This window comes from Somniosus microcephalus, chromosome 20 (genome assembly GCF_052327205.1).
Source record: "Somniosus microcephalus isolate GS21.2 chromosome 20, FLI_Smic_1.0, whole genome shotgun sequence".
NCBI lineage: Eukaryota > Metazoa > Chordata > Chondrichthyes > Squaliformes > Somniosidae > Somniosus > Somniosus microcephalus.
In genome coordinates this window covers 54,179,122-54,201,260 of record NC_141006.1, presented here as the reverse complement: position 1 = coordinate 54,201,260, position 22,139 = coordinate 54,179,122, and the positions used below count along the sequence as shown (strand labels likewise).

The window sequence follows — 22,139 nt, the reverse complement described above, 5'->3', positions numbered from 1 at the left end:
CCTTAATGCATTTATACTATTTGCTCCAACCACTCCCTGTGGCAGCGAGTTCCACATTCTCACCACTCTTTGGGTAAAGAGGTTTCTTCTGAATTCCCTATTGGCTTTCTTGGTGACTATCTTATATTGATGGCCTCTAGTTATGTTCTTCCCCACAAGTGGAAACATTCTCCCTGTATCCACTATCAAAAATTTCATAATTATATAGACCTCTATTAGGCCACCCCTCAGCCTTCTTTTTCAAGAGAAAAGAGACCCAGCCTGTTCATCCTTTCCTGATATGTGTACCCTCGCAGTTCTGGTATCATCCTTGTAAATCTTCTCTGCTCACTCTCCAGTGCCTCTTTTTATAATATGGCGACCAGAACCGTACACAGTACTCCAAGTGTGGTCTAACCGAAGTTCGATACAGGTTTAGCATATCTTCCCTACTTGTCAATTCTATCCCTCGAAATAAACCCGTTTGCTTTTTTTATGGCCTTGTTAACCTGTGTCACAACTTTGTGATTTGTGTATTTGTACTCCGAGATCCCTTTGTTTCTCTACCCCACCTAGACTCGCACCCTCCAAGTAATAAGTGACCTCCCTATTCCTACCAAAATGTAATACCTCACATTTATCTGTGTTGAAATTCATTTGCAAATTATATGCCCAGTTTATTAATATCCTCCTGTAACTTGTTGCAGTCCGCCTCGGTATTGACTACCCCGCCCCCCCCCCCCCCCCCCAATTTGGTGTCATCCGCAAATTTAGAAATTGTGTTTTTGATTCCTAAGTCTAAATCGTTAATGTAAATTGTGAACAGCAGTGGTCCCAGCACTGATCCTTGTGGAACACCACTACCCACCTTCTGCCACTGTGAAAGCCACCCTTTACCCCTACTCTCTGCTTTCTGTCCTGAAGCCAGCCAGCTATCCATTCTGCTACTTGTCACCCGACTCCGCATTCTCTGACCTTGCTCATCAGTCTATTATGGGGCACCTTATCGAAGGCCTTTTGAAAATCCAGACAAATTACATCTACTGCATTACCATTGTCTACTCTCTGTTACCTCTTCAAAACATTCAATTGACAGAATCAAACTCAACTTCCAGTGGTGCACTTACCCACTGCACCGCTCACTCATCAATATTAGGAACAAGCTGACTTTCAATGCATATCCTTATTAATCCATTCAACCAGCAGATTAAAGGCAACTCAGGATGCCGAGGCATGTGTGTACAATGACATTAGAATTAGCACGGCTCATCTCCCCAGTTAATTGCCATGGCTGTACAAGCTTACAGCGAAACCAGGAAAGTAGCTGCAGTCATGGACTCCAAGTCCCAGTGGTTGGTGAGCGGCCGCCAACGATACCACTGAGTGAACATTGTTCGGCTCCGCACATTAATGTTAATGAGCAGCTTTAATCGGCCGCCCATATAGTCAGGTTAATGCTGTCTACAGTGTCACTGGAACAAAATGAGCTCCACTTCAAAAATGGAAGCCATGAAGCTCATCTGCAATATTTCCGCACTCCTGTAGCGTAGAAGACTGATTGGAATCATTCAGCAATAGGCAATAATGTCAAAAACACAAATGGATATCGGGAGTGAGAGTATTAAATAGAACTGGATATCGGGAGCGAGAGTATTAAATAGAACTGGATATCGGGCGTGAGAGTATTAAATGGAACTAGCTATCAGGAGTGAGTATTAAATAGAACTGGATATCGGGGAGTGTGAGTATTAAATGGAACTTGCTAGTTGAGGTGTTTTGGTGCTCCTATTCCCCTTTACAATAACAATCAAGAGAGGGGTGGCTGGTGCTCTTATATGACCCATTATTATTTGATCACATGGAATTAGCCTCGCTGGAATACCGAGCGAGGCCACATTCAGCAAGACCTGACACCAGGTTCGGTTCTGCACACGCACGCATCACTCCACTCACATCTTCGTTTGTTGTCAAGTTGGAAGCCACGAGATACGTGTGGAACCCTGAGAGGCCCAGAATGGACCAGACTGAGAAGAAACAGACCACCAGCTCGAGTGCGGTGAGTGGAGTCAAGGAAAAGGTCATCGCAGTGTTCAAACACAATCCAATTCTCCCAACACCCATCGTCCCTGTCCCCTGCCCCGCGTGCCATATCCACACCCACCCTACAGACGGTTTCCCCGCATTACTCCCCACACAGCCTCCCCTCAAGTCTCTGACCCTCCACCCTCTCATACTGCTCAGCAGCTGATTCTTCCAGCAATTTAATTTTGGTTGCTCTGTTCTGTTCCATTAACAATTCACTGATGGTGAGGGAGTGGGAGGGTAGGAGACCTGCTGGCTCGGTTTTGTAACCTCGGCCCAAGCACCTGCTCCTAGAACCCCACCCTACCAATTCATCCTGAAAAAGTACAATCTTTGCTTTAAACAACAGAAACCCAACTCCCACCCCTCCCCCTGGCCCAATAGGTAAAAGTACCACCCGGTATAGCAATGAAACATACAGTACACAAGGCGCCAAGTTCAATCACAACTCTGGGCTGAGTTCACTGGATCAGCTGGTGAGTCAGTTGTGGCACTAGAGCTAGCCTCAGTACCCCAGTGAGAGTCAGTGCCCGTGGAACTGTACCCCAGTGAGAGTCAGTGCCCATGGAACTGTACCCCAGTGAGAGTCAGTGCCTGTGGAACTGTACCCCAGTGAGAGTCAGTGCCCGTGGAACTGTACCCCAGTGAGAGTCAGTGCCCGTGGAACTGTACCCCAGTGAGAGTCAGTGCCCGTGGAACTGTACCCCAGTGAGAGTCAGTGTCCGTGGAACTGTACCCCAGTGAGAGTCCATGCCTTCATGAGAGAGGAGAAAATTTAATATAAAATAAAAAATCAGGATTTAATATAAAAGTTAAACTGGCAGCCTCCCCTTCCCCCATCATGCGACTCCCTTCCAAGTTGGCCAGTTCTGCTGGTGACACCATGCAGCAGCAAAGAAAAGGATATCTAGCTGGAGTTTCCTGGAGTGCATTTAATAACCCGATGTTCTGAGATCCTGGAGATGAAACACGAGAAAAGTTAGTGCAGTATGGACTGCCCGTGATGACATACAGCTACGGTGCAGCAACCGTGGTAACAGGCTTGATCTCTAGGTCTGGTTCTGTGGGGAAGTCTATTTGTCCAAATTGTGTTTAAACCCATTCAAAGAGTAACTTCCTCATGCCTGTTCTTCATGTGTGTGTGTAAATTTTCAGCCGGGCGACATCAAAGCTCTGCCCTACGGAGACCACGGAGTGTAAAGATTCACCCGATCCATGCCCCCACTCGTCTGGGTCACAGGCTCCGGCCCCCCCACTCGCCCGGGCCCCAGCTCCCTGGCCCTCCCACTCGCCCGGGCCTCAGCTCCCTGGCCCTCCCACTCGCCCGGGCCTCAGCTCCCTGGCCCTCCCACTCGCCCGGGCCTCAGCTCCCTGGCCCTCCCACTCGCCCGGGCCTCAGCTCCCTGGCCCTCCCACTCGCCCGGGCCTCAGCTCCCTGGCCCTCCCACTCGCCCGGGCCTCAGCTCCCTGGCCCTCCCACTCGCCCGGGCCCCAGCTCCCTGGCCCTCCCACTCGCCCGGGCCTCAGCTCCCTGGCCCTCCCACTCGCCCGGGCCTCAGCTCCCTGGCCCTCCCACTCGCCCGGGCCTCAGCTCCCTGGCCCTCCCACTCACCCGGGCCTCAGCTCCCTGGCACCCCCACTCGCCCTGGTCACAGATCCCATCACACACACCCCCGGGTCACAGGCTCCAGCACCCCCCCCCACTCCCCCGGATCACAGGCTCCGGCTCCCCCACTCGCCCAGGTCACAGGCTCCGGCTCCCCCACTCGCCTGGGTCGCAGGTCCCGTCACCCACTCCCCCGGGTCACAGGCTCCAGCCCCCACCTCCCCCCCCACGTCACAGGCTCTGGCCCAATGTTGATCCCGAGTCATGCTGTGATGAAACTCGCCACAGGCATTGTTTGCACAAGCGAAGCACAAACTGTATAAACGGCCCTCACCCATTTCAGCAGAGGGCTCGTCAGCGCATTTCTCACGGGGAGGGAGGAAAATTCGCAGCATGCCCCCTCCACCTAATTTCAGGGAGTGATCTGACCCTCACACTGGCCTCCCCACCTAGTCTCCAAGGACAGTTCATTCCCGTAGCAGCTCCATTCTACCCTGTTTCTAGGAAAGTCTTCACACCTGGACTGGCTCTTGCCTTGATTTACAACATTGCCACTTTATCAACAACTTTAACATATAAAAACATCCCAAGGCAAACTTTGGGGGACTTACGTAGCGTAAGGTGAGTTATCACACAGGCAAAAATGAAAGCAGTTAGAAAGGAAAGTGACAGCAGAAACATGTAGAAAAATCTGTAGTTCCTTTTCCCGACACAGTTTCCAACCCAGGGACAATGGTGGTCAAATCGCTCTACAAGAGAGAGACAAAGATTCACATTAGTACAACATAACGCACTTCCTAGTGTCACCCTCCTCTCCTCTCCAGATGGGGGAATTCTATGCTGGGGCTCTACAGCCAGTCAGCCTCCCAGTCTTCACACGTGAATCTTCACAGTGACGTTCCACCAAGTGTTCACACACGGATATTCCGCAGCAGACCACTGGACAGTGATTAGGAGTTGTAACCCAGATGATTTTAGCTCTCCCTAACTCAGGGAGAGAGGAGCAAGGATGAGAAAAATAAGTGATTGAAGCTGTTTGGAGATAAGATGCTGTCCAATTAAAAGCTTTAGATGTATTTACACACACAGTCTACAAGGTGACGATGGTGCGGAGTGAGATACAGGTGTGATGCCCGGTTTGAGTCTAATAATCTCAGCCGGGGTGTGATTAGCATTTTTACCTCTAGGTTGTTTCTCGGACTGGGGGAAGGTATACAGTGGTGTTCCCCAGGGGTCGGTTCCAGGACCACTGCTTTTCTTGATATATATTAATGACATGGGTGTGGGTATATAGGGCACAATTTCAAAATTTGCAGATGACACAAAACTTGGAAGTATAGTGAACAGTGAGGAGGAGAGTGATAGACTTCAGGAAGACATAAACAGGCTGGTGAAATGGGCAGGCACGTGGCAGATGAAATTTAAAGCAGAAAAGTGTGAAGTGATACATTTTGGTAGAAGAGAATGAGAGGTCATAAAAACTAAATGGTACAATCCTAAAGGGGGTGCATGAACGGAGACACATGGGGTATGTGTGCACAAATCGTTGAAGGTGGCAGGGCAGGTTGAGAAAGCGGTTAAAAGGCTTACGGGATCCTGGGCTTCATAAATAGAGGTATAGAGTACAAAAGTGTGGAAATTATGAAGAACCTGTATAATAGACTGGTTCAGCCCCAGCTGGAGTACTGTGTCGAATTCTGGGCACCACACTTTAGGAAGGATGTGAAGGCCTTAGCGAGGGTGCAGAAAAGATTTACGAGAATGAGTCGAGGAATGAGGGACTTCAGTTACATTGATAGACTGGAGAAGCTGGGGTTGTTCTCCTTGGAGCCAAGAAGATTGAGAGGAGGTTTGATAGGTGTCCAAAATCATGAGGGGTCTGGACAGATTAGATAGCGAGAAACTGTTCCCATTGGCAGAAGGGTCAAGAACCAGGACACAGATTTAAGGTGATTGGCAAAAGAACCAAAGGCGACGCAAGAAAAAACTTTTTTACGCAGCGAGTGGTTAAGATCTGGAATGCGCTGCCTGAAAGGGTGGTGGAGGCAGACTCAATCACAGCTTTCAAAAGGGAGTTGGATAAGTATCTGAAAGAAAAAAAATTGCAGGGCTACGAGTAAAGAGCAGGGGAGTGGGACTAGCTGAAAGTCGGCATGAATTCGATGGGCCGAATGACCACCTTTCGTGCTGTAACCATTCTATGATTCTAGGTTCAGCAAAGGCGAATCAGCTCTTGATTATAATCAGTGATTGGTGGAAAGTGTGCACGTGACCATCGGGTAAGGGCAGGATCGGGCCAGGCTGTGATTGAATGGCCTGCTGACACTCACTGTCTCACACAGACTCTGGCCATGCACTGGGCCACTGGCATTTGTGGCACTGGATTCCAGAAATGAGTCAGCACTTACAGGAAGGGGGGCTGCCCTCACCCAACTCCCTGTGCCCTTGAGGGCCTGGTCTCACCCAGCTCCCCGTGCCCTCGAGGGCCTACCCTCACCCAGCTCCATGCCCTCGGCCTGCCTTCACCCAGCTCCCTGCGCCGAGGGCCTGGTCTCACCCAGCTCCTTGTGCCCTCGAGGGCCTACCCTTACCCAGCTCCGTGCCCCCGGCCTGCCCTCACCCAGCTCTCTGTGCCCTCGAGGGCCTGCCTTCACCCAGCTCCCTGTGCCCTCGAGGGCCTGGTTTCGCCTAGCTCCCTGTGCCCTCGAGGGCCTGCCTTCACCCAGCTCCCTGCGCCCTCGAGAGCCTCGTCTCGCCTAGCTCCCTGCGCCCTCAAGGGCCTGCCCTCACCCAGCTCCCTGTGCCCTCGGCCTACCCTCACCCAGCTCCCTGTGCCCTCGAGGGCCTGCCCTCACCCAGCTCCCTGTGCCCTCGGCCTGCCCTCACCCAGCACTCACCCACACAGTTGTCACACAGGCTGCAGTGTGATGTTCGCGGAGGCCGGAACATTTTGCAGCTGAAGCAGTATTTGAGCTTCACTGTCTGCCCGTTGATCAACACTTCCTTCGTGCGCGGGGGAGGCCGGTAGCCTGATCCCCCAGAGTTATCTGGAAAAGAAAGGAGCAAGATTTGTTGTAGTGTGCCAGGGCTGAGGGCTTCACCCTACTAGAACCAATGTACGGTTTGAACTGCAGGAACCCAGTTTTAGTTCCTATGGCTTAGAAGCATTTTCTCCCAATTGTCCTTCCACTCCCCTCCTGAAGGTAATGTCCCCTTGCTGGGACACAGGCGCCAGTCCCCCTGCTGGGGCACCATAACATGGCTGATCTGTCTCTCAACTCCATCTACTGCCTTTGTTCCGTAACACTTAATACCCTTACCTAACAAAAATCTATCGATCTCAGTTTTGAAATTTTCAATTGATCCCAACTTTTTTTTTTGGGGGGGGGGGGGGGGGGGTTGGAGAAAGAGTTCCAGATTTCCACTAGCCTTTGTGAAGAAGTGCTTCCTGACATCACCCCCCTGAATGGCCTGGTTCTAATTTTAAGGTTATGCCCCTTGTTCTGGACTCCACCAGAGGAAATTGTTTCTCTCTATCTACCCGATCAAGTCCTTTAATCAGCTTAAACACCTCAATTCGATCACCCCTTTATCTTCTATATTCGAGGGACTACAAGCCTAGTCTATGCAACCTATGTCATTATGGTGAATCTGCACTGCACCCCTCTCCAATGCCAATATATTCCTCCTGAGGTGCGGTGCCCAGAACTGAACACAGTACTCTAAATGGGGTCTAACCAGAGCTTTATATAACTAACATAACTTCCACCCCATTGTACTCCAATCCTCCAATGCCCAGCCAGAGAGTGGGTTGCAGTTAGTCACGCGGCAGCCAGTCACCTATCTGCTTCTCCAGGTCTGCTGCTTCATCCGGTGTGGCTCGTGGCAGAATCCCAGGGTCGGTGAAACTCGTATGCAGCAAGGCGCTCACCACAAATACAAACAGCAGCCCCGCAATAATTGGAATGGCCAGAGTCAGGTTCTCCATCAGGTAAGGGCAGCTGGAAAAACAAAATGCAGAGGGTTTGCATCTGCTCTGGGACTGGGTACCACGCTTCACAAAACCACACAACTATACACCTGGGAAGGAGGCCATCGGCCCATCGTGTCTATTCCGGTTATACTCTGTACCTAATGTGTGCTGTACCTGCCCTGCGAGTGTTTGATGGGACAGTGTTGTGGCAGCTTTACTCTGTATCTAACCCGTGCTGGATTTGCCTCATACAGTGGGAGGGTTACAGCTGCAATCTCCTGCTTTAGGTGATGATTTTTTTTGTTATGTACCCTCAACGTCTGGAAATGATTGAAGTTCAAAGAATCAAGAAATTGTCTGTGGTCCTCCAGACAGACTTGACGCAACATTGGAGCCAGTCAGTCCCAGACACTGGTCCTACAGACCCTTGGAATTCTGCACGGGGAGCTGGAGAGGAGAATTCCACTGTCCACAGCAACTGAATAGCAGATTTGCACAAAGCTTTGAAGGGGCGACGTGACTTTGAAGCTCAGACCATTCTACACAGAACCTCCACAGAGTCTACAACAAACACCATAGTGCAGCTCCCTGTCCTAGCTGAAGAAGTTCACTCGAGTGACCTGGGATCTCATCTACTGACTCGCTACCAGCTGAGAGAGAATTTGATGTAGGTTCCTGCGACCCTGTAAAATGGTACTAGGTTCGGAGAGCAGGAAAGGGGCCCCTAGGCCCCCCGATTTCTCAGTGTGCAAGTGGGCCGGGCAAGCCAGAGGATAAGTGGCCCTGTCTGCTGTTAGCTGATCTCAGATAGAGCAGCAGGATAGCAATTCAGATTGGCCTCAATTTTGGGGGGAGGGCGATCAGGCGGGCTGTTGTTACCGCCAGTGTGGGGATGTTACACAGAAATTACAACATGAAAACAGGCAGCTCGGCCCATCTAATCTGTGCTAGTGTTTATCCTCCACACGAGCAGTATCCTAATCCCATGAGCCCACCCTGTTCCCACATCCCTTCAGCTACCTCACTAACCCATTCAGAAAGTGGCCCTGGTCTCTGCTTCAATTAGTAACACTGAGTGAGAACAGGTCCAACTTCTGTGGTTAAATACTCTGCAACACTTGGACTCTTAGCTCACACATCATGAAGCATCGTTTGGGAGAGGCAGCTAAAGGTGCCACAGCCTCGCCAGAGCCAACTCCTCCCGGGGCACAAATTCAAGACGGGGAAGGAATAGAGAGACCAGAGTTCACACAACAGTCAGAGCCTGATCACTAACAAATAAAACATGGGCTGACCAAGCTCTGCAGTGTCCTTCCCCAAGAGCAGGCATTCAAACTGAGCCTCACTCCACACTGCCCACTCTAGCACACCATGGGTACAGCCTGGATCGTTAGACAATATGATAAGAACATAAGAAATAGGAGAAGGAGTAATGAGATCATGGCTGATCTTCTGCCTCAACTCCATTCACCGGCCCTATCGCCATATCCCTTGATGCCCTTACTAGTCAGAAATCTATCGACTTCTGTTCTGAATATACCCAATGACTGAGCCTCCACAGCCCTCTGGGGTAGAGAATTCCAAAGATTCACCACCCTCTGTGTGAAGAAATTTCTTCTCATCTCAGTCCTGAACAGCCTACCCTTTATCCTGAGGCTGTGGCCCCTGGTTCTAGACTCCCCAGCCAATGGAAACATTCTCCCAGCATCCACCCTATCAAGCCCTGTAATAATGTTGTATGCTTCAATGATATCCCCTCTCATTCTTCTGAATTCGAGAGAATACAGGCCTAGTTTACTCAATCTCTTCTCATACGACAGTCCCGCCATCCCAGGAATGAATCTCATGAATCTTCGTTACGCTCCCTCTATGGCAAGTGTTATAAGTCTCATCATTCATCAAGAAACTATTGAAATAACGCTGGACTGCCAGCTGGTGGCGCTGTCCAAGGAGTATAAACACTCGGGCGTGGGCCCAGCTTTCCAGGGACATTTTGTAAGACAAGGAACTAGTGAAGTACAACAAGACCTCCATGTTCTGAAACAAGTTGATTAAAGCCTTGCTTTATGCTCAAACCAAGTGCGTAGTGAGTTTTATTACGTCAATTTAATCAACATGATATCGACTCCACGCTTTGGGTGATTTCAGGAACAGCCAGCTACGACTCGAACCGTAGAAGGGAACTCAGACAAGTAATCGATCCATCATGGAGAAACTACTCAGACCCGCCCGTCTCGACCTGGACCCGAATTCACTTACAGCTGCTAAGGTATGGAAACACTGGTATCATACCTTCAGCAATGTCCTTGAGGAGTGTGGAGAGAATGTTCCTAACAAGTTACGAATGCTTGCTAATTATGTATCCCCTCATGTGTTTGATTATATCAAAGACTGTGTAGACTATGACGTCGCTATCCAAATACTACAGCAGCTATATGTCAAGTCCCCAAATGAAATTTTTGCTCGGCATCTACTGGCCACAACTCGACAACAACCCAGGGAATCACTTGATGAATTCCTTCAGAAACTTCGCAGGCTCAGCAAGGATTGTAATCTTAAAGCTGTTACAGCTGAGCAGTACCAGGAGTAGTTAATTCGTGATTCCTTTATTAATGGGATTGCGTCTCCCCTTATACGTCAGCGTCTGTTGGAGAATAAAACCCTCAAGTTACAGGTTGCCTATGACCAGGCATGTTCTCTGGACTTAGCAAAGAGGAATACAGACACCTATCTTTCACCACGTGCACGGGCTGCTGCTATCACTTTGTGACTCTTTCGATAGGCCTCGGGCGGAAGCTCTCACAGATAACGACTCCAACCCAGCTGATGGCAACCCTACCCTAGAAACCTACACCGATGACGCCCCCGCCCTAGCGGCATCTTGGCAATCTGGAAGGAAGTGTTTCTTCCGTGGAGGTGCGTTCCATTATAGGAAATTTTGTCCTGCTCGTAACGCAACCTGCAATCATTGCAGCAAGAAAAGTCACTTTTCTAAGGTATGCCAGTCAAGAGCTAGTTAGTAAGAAAGGCCACTTTTCTAAGGTATACCGGTCGAGAGCTCCTGTTAGTTTTGCAGCTACTGTCTATAAAACTGCTCCTCCCCCAAGAGCCACTACCAAGGTTACAGCTGTCAAGGGTAAAACTGCCCCTCCTCCCATCACAGCTGTTTTTCCCCAAAGTCTGTCCCATGCAGCCACGAAGGTTCCGGCAAATGGACACATTTTGAGTGCACTAATCGACTCATGCAGCTCTGACAGCTTCATTAGTGAGCGGGCTTGTCCAAGTTAAAACTGCGTATTTACCCCTCGGACAGGGAAATTGCAATGGCTCTGACGACACTGACCACCAATTCTTCTGGCTTTTGTCTTGTCGACCTTATTCTCAATGGCCGCACTTATTTCTCCACCCGGCTCGGGGTGCTCAAGAACCTATGCAGTGATGTGCTCCTGGGACAGGATTTCCAGAAACAACACAAAAGACTCACTTTCGAGTTTGGAGGGTCAAAGCCGGAGCTTACTATTTCCAAATGACCGTTTTGTGCGCTTTCGGCGGCTTCGCTCGATGAGCCCTCCTTGTTTGCCAATCTTTCCCCCCGATGTAAGCCCATAGTCACGACATTTCAGCCAAGATGATCGATCCTTTATCGAGACAGAAATCTCTCACCTTCTAGCTGACGGTATCATTGAGCCATGTTCATCTTCCTGGCGGGCTCAAGTCGTCGTTAAAAATCCTCTGAAGCAACACAAGAAACATCTTTGCATCAATTACTCGCAAACTATTAACCAGTATACCGACCTGGATGCCTACCCACTACCACGCATCGATGACATGGTCAATAACCATGCCAACTACAAGGTATTTTCAACTTTTGATTTAAAGAGCGCATATCATCAAGTGCCGTTAAAGGACTCTGGCAAGAAGTATACGGCCTTTGAGGCCAATGGTCGGCTTTACCAGTTTTGTCGACTTCCATTTGGGGTCACCAATGGGGTGGCAGTCTTTCAACGGGCAATGGATAGCTTAGTCAAACAGGAGAACTTAACGGACACTTTTCCATATCTGGATAATATCACCATTGCTGGTCATGACCAGAAGGAGCATGATGCCAACCTCCAGAAATTGTGTGACCTTCTCCGTCGTCGCAACTTAACCTTAAGAGTCCAAATCTGTGAAATCAGTACCATCAGTCAACATCCTTGGCTACTGGGTGGGCAACGGTATCAAACCGGATCCGGAGCGACTTCGTCCGCTTCAGGAGCTCCCTCCCACTACGAATCTCGGCTCTCTTCGTTGGGCCCTCGGCATGTTCGCCTATTATGCGAAGTGGATATCCCACTTCTCCGACAAGATCCAGCCCCTGCTTCACGCAAAGTCATTTCCATTAGAGGCAACGGCTATTTCAGCTTTCAACCTGCTCAAGCGACAACTGGAAAAAGCCACACTTCATTCCATTGATGAAAATCTTCCTTTCGTGGTCAAGTGCGATGCATCGGATGTGGCGGTCTCTGCTACCTTGAATCAAGGTGATCGACTTGTTGCATTTCTGTCCAGAACTTTGCAGGGTAGCGAGCTCCATTATCCTCCTGTCGAGAAGGAGGCTACAGCCATCATTGAAGCGGTGCGTAAATTGAGTCATTTTCTCGCTCGTCGCCATTTCACACTTATAACCAATCAGCGCTCCGTGGCCTTTATGCTGGATAACCGGAAACGCACTAAGATCAAGAATAACAAAATACAACTCTGGAGGATGGAATTGGCCGCCTTTGGATACACCATACATTATCGACCCGGCAAAGAGAATGCGGCCCTGGATACCCTCACATGGGCATTCTGCTCTTCTATGTCAACTTCAACTCTGGCAGATCTTCATACTGACTTATGCCATCCTGGCGTTACCCGTATGTTGCACTTTGTGCGATCTAAAAATCTCCCATTTTCTACGGAAGATGTGAAAAGAACATGCGCCTCCTGTAGAATTTGTGCGGAATTAAAACCGCAATTCTTCCGTCCATAGGATGGCTCGCTCATACACGCTATGCAGCGACTCAGCATTGACTTTAAAGGGCCATTGCCCTCCTCAATGCGAAACACCTACTTACTGACTATGGTGGACGAATATTCACGCTTTCCCTTTGCTTTCCCCTGTCCCAATATGCTTACTTCCACAGTGATCAAATGCCTTGATCAAGTCTTTTCCCTTTGTGGTACGGCCAATTTCATCCACTCTGATCGGGGTCCCTCCTTCATGTCAAGCGAACTCAAAAGTTCTCTCTCCCAACGGGGAATCGCCACAAGTAAAACGACACCGTACCATCCCATCGGTAACGGACAGGTTGAGAGATACAACGCTATCATTTGGAACGCTGTTCATCTTGCGCTGAGGTCACGCAATCTACCAGACCAGCAGTGGGAAACTATGCTCCCTGACGTGTTGCATTCCATCAGGTCTCTCCTTTCTACGTCTACCAATGTTACACCTCACGAGTGATTCTTCAGCTTCCAGCGTCGCTCCACTCATGGGACGTCTCTACCGTCATGGTTGGCAGCTCCCGGCCCCGTGCTGCTCCGAAGATTCGTCCGATCATCTAAAACCAATCCTCTCGTCAACGAGGTAGAACTCACGGACGTCAACCCCACGTATGCGCACGTGCGGTACCCGGATGGCCGAGAGTCCACCGTTTCGCTCCGGGACCTGGCTCCCTGTCCGGCTGGTTCCATGGACCCAACCGATAGAGGGACCCACGAGGATGATGCCGACACTCTGCGCTCCCCTGAAGATGACACCCTACCTGGGGCACCGAGAGATCTGCCAGCTGCCCCACCGGATCCACTCGGGGAGCCGAGCGCTCCCCGTGGGATGGCCAACCGAGGCCAGGACGCCGGTCAATCCCCGGCTATCCAACAGGATGAAGCCAGTTCTGCGCCTGTGGGGACCCGCACCCGGAGTCACGATCTCCCCAGCCTCCCTCGGGTCGATCCACCGGTACGGATCAAGCGGCCCAGGGACCAAGACACGGTCCGGGGAGACGTGCCTTCTAGCCATAAACAAAAATCTAAAGGACTGCAGCTATTCGTGGTCCGCCTGATCCGCTAAGAGAAAGTCGTCGGACTTCCAAATCTTTTAGGCAGGAAGAATGTTATAAATCTCATTCATCAAGAAACTACTCGTGGTCTCACCAAGGCCCGATATAATTTGACTACTTTACTCCTGTACTCAAATCCTCTTGTAATGAAGGCCAGCATACCATTTGCCTTCCTAATGGCTTGCTGCACCTGCACATTCACTTTCAGTGACTCATGTACAAGGACACCCAGGTCCCTGTGAGCATCTGCATTCCCCAATCTTTCACCATTTAGGAAATACTCTGCCTTTCTGTTTTTTTCTACCAAAGTGGATAACTTCACATTTATCCACATTATATCCCATCTGCCATGTTCTCGCCCACTCACTGAGCCTGTCGAGATCCCCTTGAAGCCTCTTCACATCCTCTTTACAACTGACACTGCCACCTAGCTTTGTATCAGCAGCAAATTTGGAAATGTTACATTTAGTCCCCTCATCCAAATCACTGATACAGATTGTGAATAGCTGGAGCCCAAGAACCGATCCTTGCGGTACCCCACTAGTCACAGCCTGCCATCCTGAAAAAGACCCGTTTATCCCTACTCTTTGTTTTCTGTCTGTTAACCAATTCGCAGTCCATGCTAGTATATTACCCCCAATTCTATGTGCCCTACTTGTGTGGGACCTTATCGAAGGCCTTCTGAAAATCCAAATACACCACATCTACCGGTTCCCCTTTGTCTACTCCACTAGTTACATCCTCAAAAAACTCCAATAGGTTTGTCAAACAGGATTTCCCTTTCATAAATCCATGTTGACTCTGCCCAATCTTACTATTAGTTTCTAAGTGCCCAGTTATTGCATCCATTATAATAGATTCCAGCATTTTCCCAACTACTGATGTGAGGCTAACAGGTCTGTAGTTCCCCGTTTTCTCTCTCCCTCCTTTCTTAAACAGCGGGGTTACATTTGCTATCCTCCAATCTGCAGGAACCGTTCCAGAATCTATAGAATTTTGGAAGGTGACAACCAATGTGTCCACTATTCCAATGGCCACCTCTTTCAAAACCCTAGGATGTAGGTCATCCGGTCCTTGGGATTTATCGACTTTTAGTCCCATTAATTTTGCTCGTACTGTTTTTTTTTACTAATAATAATTTCTTTAAGTTCCTCATTCTCGCCACACCCTTGGTTTTCTCGTATTTCTGGGAGGTTTTTTGTGTCTTCCTTGTGTTTTTTCTGCCGTTTCCTCATTCCCCATTAGACACTCTCCCATCTCTGACTGTAAAGGACCTACATTTACCTTCGCCAATCTTTTCCTTCAGAAGCTTTTATAATCCATTTTTATATTTTTCGCTAGTTTGTGCTCCTATTCCATTTTCCCTTTATCAATTTCTTGGTCCCCCTTTGCTGATTTCTAAAAAGATCTCAATCCTCAGGCTGACCGCTTTTTCTGGCAATTTTATAAGCTTCCTCCTTTGACTTAATGCTAGCTTTAATTTCCTTTGTTAGCCATGGTTGGATCGCTTTTCCTCTTGGGTTTTTATGCCCTAGAGGAATATATGTTTGTTGCAAATTATGCATTATTTCCTTGAATGTTAGCCATTGTATGTCCACCTTCATCTCTTTTGGTGTAGTCTCCCAATCTACCATGGCCAACTTGTCCCTCATACCCTTGTAGATTCCTCGGTTTAGATTGAAGACCTTAGTTTCAGATTGGGCTACCTCACTCTCAAACTTAATGTAAAATTCAATCATATTATGGTCACTTGTCCCTAAAGGCCCCTTTACCACAAGATTATTGATTAGCCCTTTCTCATTACACAGTACCAGATCCAGAATAGCCTGTTCCCTGGTTGGTTCCTCCACATACTGATCCAGGAAACCATCTCGCATGCATTCCAAGAATTCGTCCTCCACACCATTAGTGGTAATTTGATTTGCCCAGTCAATATGTAGATTAAAGTCCCCCATGATTACCGTATTGCCCTTGTTACATGCACTTCTAATTTCTTGATTGATACTGTGCCCTACATTACCACTACTGATTTGTGGCCTATACACAACTCCCACCAATGTTTTCCACCCTTTGCTGTTTCTTAGCTCCACCCAGACTGGTTCCAGTTCTACATCATGATCTGCCGAGCCAAGATCTTTTATCTCTACCGTACCGATCTCATCCCTTATTAACAGCGCTACGCCAGCTCCTTTTCCTTTTTGTCTGTCCTTCCTAAATGTTGAGTACCCTGGAACATTCAGTTCCCAGCTTTGGTTACCCTGCAACCATGTCTCTGTAATGGCAATTACATCATACCCATTTACTTCTATTTGTGCCATTAATTCACCCACCTTGTTGCGAATGCTACGTGCATTTAGATAAAATGCCTTCAACTTTGCTTAATATTTTTCTGCACTTTGACGCTCTTTACTGTTGGCCTTTGTTTCTGCTCCCTACTAGTTTTGCTCACTACTTTTCTAACTTGCACTTCCAGCTTGGTTTCTCTCCGTTCTGGGCCCACACTTTGGTTCCCAGCCCCCTTGGAAACTAGTTTAAATCCTTCCCAACAGCACTAGCAAACCCCCCCACGAGGATATTGGTCCCGGTTCTGCCGAGGTGTAACCCGTCCAAGCTTGTACAGGTCCCACCTTCCCCAGAATCGGTCCCAATGCCTCAGGAATTTAAATCCCTCCCTCCTACACCATCTCTCCATGTCTCCCTAAGCCCGTGTCTTGCTGGGCACAGGCAGCTTCTCGCCGTGCGAGCTGGCCACAGGCAGAGAGAGTTTGGTCAATTAACATGTCAAGAAATTCCTAATTCTGACCTAAAGTTCGGCAACCCAAAAAGAGAAGCGAAAGAGCAGAAATCCACAGTGGCCGCAGCAGGTCCAATTCCACTAACTGAGGGGAACCAACACTGCAGATTAATGTCTGCCTCATCGTCACACGATGATTCAATCATCATCGCGTGCTGGAGATCTGAAAGTCACAGGGCACTGTGTGACACGCAGCGTTTGAGCTGGGAGGAGCGATTCTCATACAAACACTGATTATATCTCCAGTAACGTGATTAATTATAGCATGCCAGGAAGCCAGAGGGAGCTGTTCCCGATACTGTGGAGACTTCCTCAGGAGGGTGAGTCACAGGTCAGTGAAATCATCCCGAGCATAGAAAATCACAGAGCAAGGCACTGACTGACACATAGGGATTATCAACCCACAGCTACTTAGAAGGCACAATATAAAACTGTCCTACAGGTGAAAATGTCTGTACCGGGTGCTGGCAATCACTGCAACAGTTTCAATCTATGAAGGGGGAAACCAACAAGGGAACATCGACATTCCCACAGCTCATTCACCTATTGTTCCGAGTTTGCTTTGCGCAGTCCATTCCCGGACACCGAGAGTATCGAACACCCTCAGATCCTTCACCTCAAATCCACCAACTCAAGTAAAGGCCCAGCTCAGCATACACCACACACCGACTACGTTACTGTCCCCTACACGGCCCACACCGTCTTGTAGGTTACTGTCCCCTACGCGGCCCACACAGACTTGTAGGTTACTGTCCCCTACGCGGCCCGCACCGACTAGGTTACTGTCCCCTACGCGGCCCGCACCGACTAGGTTACCGTCCCCTACGCGGCCCGCACCAACTAGGTTACCGTCCCCTACGCGGCCCACACCGACTTGTAGGTGACTGTCCCCTACGCGGCCCACACCGACTTGTAGGTTACCGTCCCCTACGCGGCCCGCACCGACTTGTAGGTTACCGTCCCCTACGCGGCCTGCACCGACTTGTAGGTTACCGTCCCCTACGCGGCCCGCACCGACTTGTAGGTTACCGTCCCCTACGCGGCCCGCACCGACTAGGTTACTGTCCCCTACGCGGCCCACACCGACTAGGTTATCGTCCCCTACGCGGCCCACACCGACTTGTAGGTGACTGTCCCCTACGCGGCCCACACCGACTTGTAGGTTACTGTCCCCTACGCGACCCGCACCGACTAGGTTACTGTCCCCTACGTGGCCCGCACCGACTAGTTTACCATCCCCTACGCGGCCCGCACCGACTAGGTTACCGTCCCTTACGCGGCCCGCACCGACTTGTAGGTTACCGTCCCCTACGCGGCCCGCACCGACTTGTAGGTTACCGTCCCCTACGCGGCCCGCACCGACTTGTAGGTTACCGTCCCCTACGCGGCCCGCACCGACTTGTAGGTTACCGTCCCCTACGCGGCCCGCACCGACTTGTAGGTTACCGTCCCCTACGCGACCCGCACCGACTAGGTTACCGTCCCCTACGCGGCCCGCACCGACTAGGTTACTGTCCCCTACACGGCCCGCACCGACTAGGTTACTGTCCCCGTCACGGCCTGCACCGACTAGGTTCCTGTCCCCTACACGGCCCGCACCGACTAGGTTACTGTCCCCTGCACGGTCCGCACCGACTAGGTTCCTGTCCCCTACACGGCCCGCACCGACTAGGTTACTGTCCCCTACACGGTCCGCACCGACTAGGTTCCTGTCCCCTACACGGCCCGCACCGACTAGGTTCCTGTCCCCTACACGGCCCGCACCGACTAGGTTCCTGTCCCCTACACGGCCCGCACCGACTAGGTTCCTGTCCCCTACGCGGCCCGCACCGACTAGGTTCCTGTCCCCTACACGGCCCGCACCGACTAGGTTCCTGTCCCCTACACGGCCCGCACCGACTAGGTTACTGTCCCCTACGCGGCCCACACCGACGAGGTTACTGTCCCTACATGGCCCACACCGACTAGGTTACCGTCCCCTACGCAGCCCGCACCGACTTGTAGGTTACCGTCCCCTACGCGGCCCGCACCGACTTGTAGGTTACCGTCCCCTACGCGGCCCGCACCGACTTGTAGGTTACCGTCCCCTACGCGGCCCGCACCGACTTGTAGGTTACCGTCCCCTACGCGGCCCGCACCGACTTGTAGATTACCGTCCCCTACGCGGCCCGCACCGACTTGTAGGTTACCGTCCCCTACGCAGGCCGCACCGACTAGGTTACCGTCCCCTACGCGGCCCGCACCGTCTAGGTTACCGTCCCCTACACAGCCCACACCGACTAGGTTACTGTCCCCTACACGGCCCACACCCACTAGTTTACTGTCCCCTACACGGCCCACACCGACGAGGTTACTGTCCCCTACACGGCCCACACCGACTAGGTTACTGTCCCCTACACGGCCCGCACCGACTAGGTTACTGTCCCCTACACGGCCCGCACCGACTAGGTTACTGTCCCCTACACGGCCCACGCCGACTAGATTACTGTCCCTACACGGCCCACACCGACTAGGTTACTGTCCCCTACACGGCCCACACCGACTAGGTTACTTTCCCCTACGCGGCCCGCACCGACTAGGTTACTGTCCCCTACACGGCCCACGCCGACTAGGTTACTGTCCCCTCACGGCCCGCACCGACTAGGTTCCTGTCCCCTACACGGCCCGCACCGACTAGGTTCCTGTCCCCTACACGGCCCACACCGACGAGGTTACTGTCCCTACACGGCCCACACCGACTAGGTTACCGTCCCCTACACGGCCCGCACCGACTAGGTTACCGTCCCCTACACGGTCCGCACCGACTAGGTTCCTGTCCCCTACACGGCCCACACCGACTAGGTTACCGTCCCCTACGCGGCCCGCACCGACTAGGTTACCGCCCCCTACACGGCCCGCACCGACTAGGTTACCGCCCCCTACGCGGCCCGCACTGACTAGGTTCCTGTCCCCTACACGGCCCGCACCGACTAGGTTCCTGTCCCCTACACGGCCCACACGGACGAGGTTCCTGTCCCCTACACGGCCCACACCGACTAGGTTACCGTCCCTACACGGCCCGCACCGACTAGGTTACCGTCCCCTACACGGCCCGCACCGACTAGGTCCCCGTCCCCTACACGGCCCGCACCGACTAGGTTCCTGTCCCCTACACGGCCCGCACCGACTAGGTTCCTGTCCCCTACACGGCCCACGCCGACTAGGTTGCTGTCCCTACACGGCCCACACCGACTAGGTTACTGTCCCCTACACGGCCCACACCGACTAGGTTACTTTCCCCTACGCGGCCCGCACCGACGAGGTTACTGTCCCCTACACGGCCCACGCCGACTAGGTTACTGTCCCCTACACGGCCCACGCCGACTAGGTTACTGTCCCTACACGGCCCACACCGACTAGGTTACCGTCCCCTACACCGACTAGGTTACCGTCCCCTACACGGCCCGCACCGACTAGGTTCCTGTCCCCTACGCGGCCCGCACCGACTAGGTTACCGCCCCCTACACGGCCCGCACCGACTAGGTTACCGCCCCCTACACGGCCCACACTGACGAGGTTCCTGTCCCCTACACGGCCCACACCGACTAGGTTACCGTCCCTACACGGCCCGCACCGACTAGGTCCCCGTCCCCTACACGGCCCGCACCGACTAGGTTCCTGTCCCCTACACGGCCCGCACCGACTAGGTTCCTGTCCCCTACACAGCCCACACCGACGAGGTTACTGTCCCCTACACGGCCCACACCGACTAGGTTACCGTCCCTACACGGCCCACACCGACTAGGTCCCCGTCCCCTACACGGCCCGCACCGACTAGGTTCCTGTCCCCTACACGGCCCACACCGACTAGGTTCCTGTTCCCTACACGGCCCGCACCGACTAGGTTCCTGTCCCCTACACGGCCCGCACCGACTAGGTTCCTGTCCCCTACACGGCCCGCACCGACTGGGTTCCTGTCCCCTACACGGCCCGCACCGACTAGGTTCCTGTCCCCTACACGGCCCGCACCGACTAGGTTACTGTCCCCTACGCGGCCCGCACCGACGAGGTTACTGTCCCCTACACAGCCCGACTGTCCCCCTGGAGACGTCCTTACTCGAAGCCGAAGAAGAGGCCGCTGGTGCTGAGGATGAGGCCCAGAGTCAGGTAGAAGGCGCCGCTCTGCCGCCCGCTCATCAGCCGCCCGTCGCAGAAGAACCGGTTCTTTCCCGCGAACGACTCCCACTTTCGCCGGCGCCGCTGTTTCCCTGAGGCCGGGGCCGAGGTCTGCGGGGTCGGGTTGGAGCCGTTGCCGGGGCCCAGCGCGATCTGCCGGTACTCGCACACCTTCATCACCGGAACCGCAGGGGACTCCCCCTGACGGCCCGGAGTTCTCCGCTCTCAGGCCCGGTCACTCGGCTCCGCTCCCCCCGAGTACAGGCCGGGTCACCCCGGGTACAAGCAGTTCTGCTCGGGTACAGACCGGGCCGGATGGTGCCGCTTACCCCGGTACAGACCGGGCTGGGTGGTGCCGCTCACCCCGGTACAGGCCGCTCCGGTACAGACCGGGCTGGGTGGTGCCGCTCACCCCGCTACAGGCCGCGCCGCTCCGCTCCCCCTGGGCTGGCCGCGCGCAACATTCAGACTTTATCAACCGAGGAGCCGACCCCCGACACAGGCAGGTGCAACCGAAAAAGCCAACCTCCAGCAGCACCGCCACCTCACGGCGCGGAGAGAGCCTCCATACACACCGCCACCTCGCGGCTCGGAGACAGGTAACCGGCCTCCATACACACCGCCACCTCGCGGCTCGGAGACAGGTAACCGGCCTCCATACACACCGCCACCTGGTGCCTCGGAGACAGGTAACCGGCCTCCATACACACCGCCACCTGGTGCCTCGGAGACAGGGAGGCGGCCTCCACAAACACCGCCACCTCGCGGCTCGGAGACAGGGAGCCGGCCTCCATATACACCGCCACCTAGCGCCTCGGAGACAGATAACCAGCCTGCATACACACCGCCACCTGGTGCCTCGGAGACAGGAAGGCGGCCTCCATAAACACCGCCACCTGGCGCCTCGGAGACAGGGAGCGGCCTCCATACACACCCCCACCTCGCGGCTCGGAGACAGGGAGCCGGCCTCCATATACACCGCCACCTAGCGCCTCGGAGACAGATAACCAGCCTCCATACACACCGCCACCTATCGCCTCGGAGACAGGTAAACAGCCTCCATACACACCGCCACCTGGTCGGAGACAGGTAACCGGCCTCCATACACACCGCCACCTGGCGCCTCGGAGACAGGTAACCGGCCTCCATACACACCGCCACCTCGCGGCTCGGAGACAGTTAACCAGCCTCCATACACACCGCCACCTGGTGCCTCGGAGACAGGTAACCGGCCTCCATACACACCTCCACCTGGCGCCTCGGAGACAGTTAATCAGCCTCCATACACACCGCCACCTAACGCCTCGGAGACAGGGAGCCGGCCTCCATACACACTGCCACCTCGTGCCTCGGAGACAGGTAACCGGCCTCCATACGCACCGCCAATTGGTGCCTCGGAGACAGGGAGCCAGCCTCCATATACACCGCCACCTGGTGCCTCGGAGACAGGTAACCGGCCTCCATACA

The 22,139-nt window shown here is 52.7% G+C and overlaps 1 protein-coding gene across 1 annotated transcript in view; it reads right to left on the bottom strand.

The window, feature by feature from the left end:
- Window positions 1-21,175, bottom strand: part of zdhhc18a (zDHHC palmitoyltransferase 18a) — a 51,010-nt gene extending 29,835 nt beyond the window's left edge. Inside the window, exons 1-6 of the mRNA XM_085962731.1 lie at window positions 20,614-21,175; window positions 7,508-7,668; window positions 6,565-6,714; window positions 4,279-4,416; window positions 2,969-3,017; window positions 1,933-2,035 (exon numbers count right to left, since the gene is read on the bottom strand). Coding sequence (XP_085818857.1) covers window positions 1,933-2,035; window positions 2,969-3,017; window positions 4,279-4,416; window positions 6,565-6,714; window positions 7,508-7,668; window positions 20,614-20,849 — 837 coding nt within the window. The 5' untranslated portion in view covers window positions 20,850-21,175. The remainder of the gene's footprint in view (window positions 1-1,932; window positions 2,036-2,968; window positions 3,018-4,278; window positions 4,417-6,564; window positions 6,715-7,507; window positions 7,669-20,613) is intronic.
- Window positions 21,176-22,139: the final 964 nt, after the last annotated feature.